At 65.7% G+C, this 8982-nt stretch overlaps 1 protein-coding gene across 1 annotated transcript; it reads left to right on the top strand.

The window, feature by feature from the left end:
- Nucleotides 1-291: 291 nt before the first annotated feature.
- EMIHUDRAFT_467139 (hypothetical protein) lies at nt 292-7183 on the top strand (the record flags this gene model as incomplete). The annotated part of the gene is made up of 5 exons (XM_005788996.1): nt 292-2849; nt 2990-3585; nt 4030-4591; nt 6522-6814; nt 6877-7183. Exons 1-5 carry the CDS (start codon nt 339-341, stop codon nt 7181-7183), a joined length of 4269 nt encoding a protein of 1422 aa, XP_005789053.1. The 5' UTR covers nt 292-338.
- Nucleotides 7184-8982: the final 1799 nt, after the last annotated feature.

The following is an 8982-nucleotide window of genomic DNA, read 5'->3' as shown; positions in this document are numbered from 1 at the left end:
GGGTCGCAGCTGCCTCTGGAAGGCCGAGATCCGGGCTCTCCAGGGACCTAGCTCCTCTCCGGCCCTGGCTCGCCCCGACTCCTGCTCACGGCCAGCTTGTTGGGCAAGGCGCGTGTGTGTGGGCGGTCCCCGACTCTTCGGTCCGGTATGTACCTATATTTCCGAAAAAATCCCAGATTTCCATACAGAGGTTGTTTGCTGCTCCAGCGGGGGGGGGGGGGGGGTCCCGTGTCATTCGGGCCTCGTCACGATTTCGGTCTCGTCTCGTCCATTTTGAGACCCCTTCGGTGGCAGTGGACGGCCCTTGAGCCTTCGCCGCCCGCCTCTCCTCCTACTCCATGTGCGGAAACTTCGGCCTCCTGCTCCTCCTCCCCGCGCATCGCCGCGCGACGCTTCGCCTGCTGCGCAAGATGCTACGCATCACCATGATACGCGGGGCGCAGTCGGCTGGGATAGCGACGTACGATCGCTCCGGCGTGGGCTTGCGCTGCAGAGTCGTGAATGGCAAGCGGACTGACCTCGAGGACGTGCTGTTCAAAAGGTTTTCGCGCTCGTACGCCGACATGACCTGCGGTCTGTTTCAGGGCCACACCCGCTTCGCAACGTCTTCCGTCTGCAACATCGCTGGCTGCCACCCGCATCAGTGGCTACCGCGATCAAAGCAGATGGCGTGGAGGCTCGCAACAAACCCAGCCTACCGCTTTGTTTGCGAGCGCCGCAGCGTCGAGAGCTTCATCACGCACAACGGCGACTGCGACGCCTTCACCATCCACGGCAACACTTATGCCATCGCAGACCTGCAGCTCCTCCTCGTCCGCCTTCTGGGCCACCCGATTCCGAGCGACGTCGACTCTGCGTGTGTGGCAGGCCTACTAGACATGCTACGAACCAAGGGCGTCTGGCTGGCCTCTGTGCGCTATGGCTACCTTTTCGGCGCCCTTTCGACCGCCGGATCCCTGCACGGCCGCTGCCATGAGCTCGCGAGCGCCGCACAGCTCGAACAGCTCGCCGATGCCTTCGAGAAGCAGTGGCAAGCGCTCGTTGCGTCGAACGAGGAGCTGACCGCCGCTTCGCAGTGCACGCGCGCCTCCAGCGGCACGGCAGACGCCGCCTCCGCCGAATGCGTCCTCCTCGAGGCGCTTGGCAAGAGAATGGTGGAGCGCATGCAGGAGCGTTTCGCAAATGCCCCGCTAGCCGGCATGCTGCCGCTGCTGCAGGCCGAGCTGTCACCTGGCAGCGGGCGGCAGCACACGGGAGAGGCGCAGTGGCAGCAAGCCGCGGCTGTTCGGCTCATCGAGTGTGCCGTCTCCGCCTTTCTCTTTGGTGACCTGCTGCGTGCTGCGCTCGAGCTGCTGCGCGGCGCCGATGGCTCGTTCGGACTCGTGCTCTCAAGCTCGCTCGATGCGGGGCGCGAGGTGGTGGTCGCGGCTCGCGGGCAGACGATGTCGCTCGCCTTCTACCCCCGGCGCGGCCTCGTCGCGTTCGGCTCGGAGGCGACAGCCACAAAGGTGCCGATGCAAGAGGACGTGGTGGGGGGGGCCGACCAACCGGCGCAACCGGCGTACCGCTACGACCTCGACGATGTGCGCGGGGAGACGGTGCTACTCAGATGGGACGAGCCGCCGCCGCCGCAGCCCAGCCCGCCTCCGCCTTGGCAGACGGCGCGCATCTGTTGCGCGGGTGAGCCGCGCACAGCCGCGGAGGCCTTCCGATACGATCCGGCCAGCGTCAGCGCGCCTGCAGGCGCCGCCGCCGCCGCGTCCCTGGACCCAGAGGCAGGCTCTGTGCGCTCAAGTAGCAGCACCGCACGCAGCCTGTTTGTCGTCAACGTGCTGGACCGTGACGCTGACGGCAGTGGCGGCGGCGAAGATGCGCTGCCACCAATGTGGAGGGGTAGATTAGCGCTCAACGCCAACCCGCTGCTCAGTCCGCCGCCGCCGCTGGTCGAGAAGGACCCTGTTGGTGCCGACTTGCGCGCCATCCCTGCGGTGCTGTCGCGCCTGAACGCCGATTTTGACACGGAGCAGCCCTCACCGAACCGAGTCGCTGCGTGGACGCTTACGAGTCAGCTGCGCCGGCGGCTGCGGATGCACCGCGACGGCGCACACGACGGCTCAGTCGACGTCCTGATCACCGGATGCGAGGTGAGCCTATGGGTGGGCGAGCAGTTCGCGTCCGACTTGCAGCTGCTCTACCCAAAGCTGTCGATTGTGGTGCTCTCCTCCAACAAGCTGCTCGGGCAGCTCGGCAACGCGATGCCCATCCCACAGCTCGGCCACCGCTTCAACGAGCGCTCGCACGACTTTCGCGGCACCGTGGCCCTGGTGTTGACTCACTCGGGTTCGACGTTTGCGCCGCTCGCGTGCTGCTCGCTGCTCAAGGGCTACACCGAGATGCTCTTCGTGGTGACGTCCGACCTCGATACACAGGCGGCAGCCGTTGTGCGCACCTCGGGCGCGTCGGCGTCCGCAAAGGCGAGAATCGACAGCCTGGGCTCAAACGCCCCGCCCTTCCTCGACCTCGAGTCGCAGTTCGTTTTCACCACCCATGCGGGCTTTCGGTCTGCCGAGCCGTGCTCGGTCTCACTGGTGGCGATGCACCACCTGCTCACAAAGCTGCTCATTTTCGCCATGGCCTACCTCGCGCACTCCGAGCACCAAAGGCGCCTTGCTGATGACGGCGGCATGCGTGGCGACGACGGCGATTACGATCATGTATCGATCTGCGGCTCGTCCTTTACGTTTGAGGAGGCGCGTGAGCTGGCGACGCTCAGTCGGCAACAGCCCGCGGCGATCGCCGAAATCGTTGGGACCACGCAAACGTCGGCCGCGCTGCGCCGCCAGGGGAAAGTCTGGGCGCAGCACGGGGGGCCCCACCCTGACGGCCCCCCCCCCCCCCCCCCGCCCCACCCCCACCGACTCACAAGCACTGACACATACACACCCTCCCCACGGCACCGCCCTGCTCCCCCTCCCCCTCCCCGACGCAGCTTGAGGGACCGATTGCGTGGGTGCTTAGCGTCGTCTACATCGCGGCGACCGTGATAGCAGGAGTGACCCCCCTGAGCGCCCTATGCAGCCACGCTACTGGCAACGTGTCGCCCGCGGCCGTCTACGTCGTCGCCATAGCCGATGTGGCCATCTACGCCTTCCTCGCGTGGTGGACGACCGTAGTACTGCGACTGCTGCAGGGGCGGCCGTTGCTGCACCGCGTGGCCGGCCGATCAGTGCTGATTGGCGACGTGCCATGGGTGTCACAGGCGGCGGAGGCTTTTGCAAGCAAGCTCTTCGCTCTCTCCTACTCGATCGCCTCGTGCTCGTTCGCCTCCGCTAACCCGGCAGACCACCTTGTACACCGACACACGCACCGCGTTGTGCGCGGCTCGCTGCTTGCAATCGGGCGACCGGACGGGCGCGTCAACGCCCTCACGACGGCGGAGGCGGCGTGTGTCCTCTCGGTGAATCAGGCGTCCTCGATACAGAACTTGGGCGTGACGTGTGAGAGCGTGACGCTCGGTCACAACCCGTTCGAACTGCCGCTCTCCGCGAAGCACCTTGTGCTGCCGACGCATCGCCCGCGCTTCATGTGCGAGGTCATGCGAGAGGTAGACGGTGTGGCATCGCCCGCCTCCTCGAGGGCCTGTTCACTCCCGCCCACGCCGAGCACTTCGGTGCACGGCGGATGCGCCAAGGCTCTCAATGCCGATGGCCACGCTGGTCGCCACCGCAACTCGCGCGACGCATCACTGCACGGTGGTTGTGCGCGCTCGCGTGACGCCTCAAGCCACGGCGGCTGCTCACGAGACGCGTCGTCTCACGGCAACTCCTGGCTCACCTCCTGGCTGTCGCAGCCGTCGGTGGAGGGCTATGTGCCACGCCAGACACTCCTCGGGCAGCTCACGCTCGGCGGCGACCTGCCCGCAGAGCGGCCGCGGACCGCTGCAGTCTCACTGAGCGAAGCTGCTTGTGCGGCTCTTGCTGCCTCCTCGTCAGCTTCCAATCGACAGCTAGCACCCCTGTCAGAGAGCAGGGCGTCGGTGAGCATGGACGGCCGGGCGAAGCTCCGCTCGCTCGTGGAGCGCGTGCATGCAGACGTGCGGAGGCGGAGGCGGTCGCTGCGGTCGCACGGGCTAGAGGAGCTCTCCATCGGGCGGAATACGCACAGCAGTGGCGGCGCCGACTGCGCGCCCAGTGTGATGAAGGCGACGTTTACGCAAGTCGGCCGGCGCAGCCGCAAGCACTTCGAACGCGCAGCCGGCCGGCGCGACGCCTTTCCGCTCGCGCGCACAAGCTTTACAGTCGAGCCGCTGGCGGAGCCCTACCTTGGCGCGTGGATGGTGCGCCGCCCGGACTTGGCCACACTCGGCGTGGATGAGCTGATGCGGCGGCAGCAGCTGGTGCAGGTGCTGTCGGAGACGCGCTTCGACGCGTTGCAGCGCCTCTGCGCCTTCTTCGTGATTTTCCACGAGATGGGCAAGACGGTCGCCGACTGGTGGCCAAGGCACTCACTCGGCCTGCTCGGCTACGACATGAGCCGCTCGCAGAGCATCATGCGTGTGGCGACGACTGCTTCGCCAGTCTCGGGGATGGAAGTGCGAGAGCGCATGCTGGCCATTCGCCTGCACACGCAAAGGGCGCATGCGGCAACGCGCATCCAGCGTGCGCTGCGCCTCAAGCGATGTGTCCAGGCGAGGGCGCGCGTTGCCTTGTAGCGGGGGAGCTTGACGACGACGACAGGGGATGTGGATGAGTGTGTGTGGGGGGGGGGGCGAGGGCGGGGCGGGGGGGGGCCGCGCCGATTGCGGGGCCCGACTTCCCCTCCTAGCCCTTTTCGGTTGCGGCCCCGCCGCCGTCTCGTCTCCTCTGCGTGATCCTGTTGATTCCGCCGACGGCGATCCCGTGCCCGACTCCCCGGGCGAGAGGGCGGCGGCATTGGGTCGTGTCGCCTCCCTCCCTCGGGAGGTCGAGCCGCCTCTCCCTGGTCGACGAATCGCGCCCGCACCCGCGGTCTCTCTATCGTACTCGGCTCGCCCCCTCCTTCCGCCGACTCCTCGTCGAGCTCGGGGAGGCGTGGCCCCCCTTGTCGTAGTTCACGATGGTCCGGTTGCCGCCGCGACGGGTCTACCCCCGGCGAGCTCGTATGCCCCGACTCCACTCGCAGAGGCCTAGTCAGCTCGTCTCTCACCTCCTCCGACAGTTGACTCCAGGCCTCACCCGGGGCCCTCCGGTCTTGGCCTTCCGGTTCGCCGGCAGACCCGCTGTCGTCTCGCGGCACCTCCCCTCCCTCGGTCCCCTCCCTCGGGTAATCCAGCCTCCGACGGGGCGGTTCCGGGTTCCCCAAGGTCCGTGTGGGTCCGAGCGGTGACGGCCACGCCAGCGGCGGGGGCGGAGGCGGTGGCGGGGGGGGCGGGTACGGTGGCGGTACTGGCGGCGGCGCAACACCTGGTGTAGAGCCTCGGGGGCGGCCCCATGACCCTGCGGCCGTTCCAGCCGCGGCTCCACGCGCCGATCGTCTACCGCACTCCAGGGGGGGGGGGGGGGGGACTAGCCCTTGCTTCCCCACGAGGAGGGAGGGGGGCAGGACGCGGACTCGCCGCTGGCCCCGCCTCTCCTCCCCTTCGCTACACACACACACACACACACACACACACACACACACACACACACACACACACACACACACACACACACCGCTCACCCACGCGCACCGGGCCTTGCACTTTAAATGCCGTGGGGCTCCTGTCGTTAGACGTGGAGACGCGAGGGTTGCCCCCCCTTGCCCCACCACCTCGTGTGTGTGTGGAGAAGTTTACCTTACCTTACCTTACCTTACCCTTCGCTAGGTCGTAGGCTGTGCATCAGTCGCGTCGCTTCCTCATTCGCCCGATCTCCCTCGATCCACTCCCGCACTGCCCGAATATCGAAGGCCGAGTTGTGTTCGGACAACGGGCCCGCCGACGCCACTCGCCTCTTCACACACAGCAGGCGTGTGTATGCCATCATCGCCTGCCCCCCCGACGGTGTCGGTCCTGGTGAATGTCGTTGACGAGGTAGTCCTCCCCCCCCCACCGGAACACCCGCCCAAGAAGATCCGTCGAGCGAATACTGGTGGTTTTTCTTTGCGCGCCGCCATATGTGCTCATGTCGCTTATAACCAACGGCATCGAAGCCACCGCTCGCTCAGTCGTTGAGCGCTTGGGCGAGATCCGCGAGGAGGCATCGCGCCACCTGCTCGCGCTGCGCAGCCAGCTCGACGGGCTAGACTCGCAGCTCGCTGCGGCGCAGTCCTCCCTCCAGCAGGCGAGCCTCGAGCCTCAAGCGCATGATCTGCAGCTGGAGCAAGGCTTGCGTCGGCTCGCCGACTGCCGCGCTCGAGTCCTGGCCGAAACGCGCGGAATCGACGGTCTTGTGCATGCGCACGAATCGTCACGTTTCGCCGCGCCGCTGCCGCCGCCATCACCGCCACCGCCGCCGCCGCCTCCTCCTCTGCCGCCGCCGCCTCAGCAGCCACCTCCACCACAGGGCACATCGAGTGGCGAGCCTCCTGCCTCTGCGCTTGCAAAAGTGCTGCACATGCGGCAGAACCCCGCGGCGACGGCGGCGGCGGCAGCGGTGACGGCAGCGGCGACGGCGGCTGCGGCAGTGGCGGCGGCGGCTGTGCGCGAACCTGCGTGCGGCCAGGGCGGTGGCGTGCGGGATGCGCCGCCGGAGGAGATCGACGCGCTGCGGGCGCAGCTCGCCACCGTGGCAAAGCAGAATACGCGCGTGCCGCTCGCGAGGAGGGACCAATCCACGACCCGCCCTCTGACGCGCCCGTGAGTCGCTCCACAGGCGCCTCGCGTCCGTGTTTAAGGCCAAGATTGAGGAGTTCCGGAAGGTGCGGCTGCTGGCAATCGCCTCGGCTCTCGCCGCCGTCTCACGTGCTCCCCGCCCCTCCCTCCCACTCGCAGGCGGTCCAGTCCCTGATGGGATACCGCGTCGACCTGCACGAGGGCTCGTGCTACCATCTCCACCTCGGGGCGCGCGGCGTGCTCCGCTTCCGGCGCACGCCGCAAGGCGACTTCGAGATGCTCGAGTCGCCGCTTGCCGCCGACTTGCTGGGCGACCCGCGCGTCAGGCGCTTCTTGGAGGAGGAGCACTCGATCCCCGCTTTCCTCGCCGCAGGCCTGCTGTCGGGCTCATGAGGCTTGAATTAATTGTTCACCGTTTCTAGTGCTTGCGGCGGGGCTGTGCGACCGATTCCGGGCTACCGTACTAAGTAAAAGTACATAAATGGCCCCCATATTGCGCATTGGAGCCTCCACATGCGCACATGCCACACACGATCCCGCCAAAAAAACAAGGTTGCAAAAGAGTTCTTAAAATACAAGGTTGCAAAAGAAACACACAATATCCAAGGCATATATGCTGTCTAGCGTCCACCCATACCGCGTTGGTGTCCAGTCCGAGCCTGGCTGTTCTTCACCTTCCTAACTAACTAACACTAACACTATTATGCTTATCACGATCGTTATTGTAATATGTGTGCTATTCCACGGGTCGGAGAGGCGTGTCATAGAGGAGAGGGGAGAGTGTGGAGATGTTTTGTGCGGGATCAGGCCCGAGTCCCTACTGTCGCCGGAACAGGTAGCTCCCTTTTTCGTAACACTGAGGAACAGTTTTTTTGTGCGGGACACTAACCTCAACTATTAGGATAGCTGCGCGCCGCTGACCTCATGTGGGGATGTGTGCCGACACAATACTGATCTAAAACCTGGAAACCCTTGTTCAAATCCGACCCTAAGCGCCATCCTTCCTGCTCTCACCTGATGCTGCTTCCCCGCGCCGCCTCCTTGGCCCCCCTGGGCGTATTTTCTACTCCCAGTGGGGGGCCTGGGCCCCCGGGCCCCCTCTTGTTTTCTGTTTTCTGTTTTTCAACACGCCCGCCCGCCCGCCACCCCGAGGCGGCTCGGCCCCCCACTTACCGAGAGATCAAAAACGCTCGGCCCTGTGGTCCCGTGTCGCAGTCACACTTGTCGCAGTCACACACACGCACACGCCGCTCCGCACCGCGCGCCCGCCCGCCGCCCCGCGCCCAGGCGGGAAAGAGATGAGGAGATGCGGGGGACAGCGAAGCAGGAAGCCTCAAACACGTAAGTATGGGAGGGTAAAGTTGTGCGTCACGCTGCCCGGCGTTTCTCACTTTCCGGGACAGCCCCGCCCTTTCGAGGCAGTAGGGTGTGACGACTACCCCTTCGTGCGTAGCGACGCCAACCTCGCCGACTTCTTCACGAAGCCCCTCAAGCCCAAACGGTTCTTCGAACTTCGTGACAAGATCATGAACATCAAATCTCCGGTCATGAATATCACGTTCCCTAACGCATCGTGATCCGAGAGTGCACGGTTACTCGACTATGTCGTTACTCGACTAAGTCGAGGGGGGGGACGTCGGGCCGAAGCCCGTCAGGCACTCTCTCCCTAACCCTAGCCTTCTCCCGAACCCTAGTGTGTTTTGTTGCCTCCGTGCTTTCACACTCGTCTCGTCGTGTCCGTCCACTGTGATTGCGGCCGTCCACGACTACGTCGTCTCTAGAGAACGTATCAACCCCCTTCTGGTGCCGACCGCGCCCCCGCGGGGCACGGCCGGACGTAGGTAGGTAGGTAGAAAGGTGAAGAACAGCCAGGGACTAAGCCGCTCTCCCAGAGAGAAAAGAAATGGAGGGGACGGAAATCGGGCCTGCGGAATATGCAATCGGCTACGACTAGGTCGGCCTCGAGAGCTGCCTTCCTGCTCTCTTGCGCCGCCAATGATCGCTCTTCAGCCCTCGCCGTCGCGTGCGCGTGTCGTCTCGTGCTCCGTCGCTTTGACGCTCTCGCTGACCGTCGTGCTGGTCCTCGCGCGGAGTGCTGCCGCAGGCCGTGCGATGCCGGGTAGTTTTCCGCCAGAGGCAGGCCTCGGACCAAAGGCGTCGCGGGTGACAGCACGGATCCGGGAGGAGCTCAT

The sequence above is a fragment of the Emiliania huxleyi genome (assembly GCF_000372725.1).
Source record: "Emiliania huxleyi CCMP1516 chromosome Unknown EMIHUscaffold_130, whole genome shotgun sequence".
Lineage (NCBI taxonomy): Eukaryota > Haptophyta > Isochrysidales > Noelaerhabdaceae > Emiliania > Emiliania huxleyi.
The sequence above is the reverse complement of the archived record's forward strand: the minus strand, read 5'-3'. Positions and strand labels throughout refer to the sequence as shown.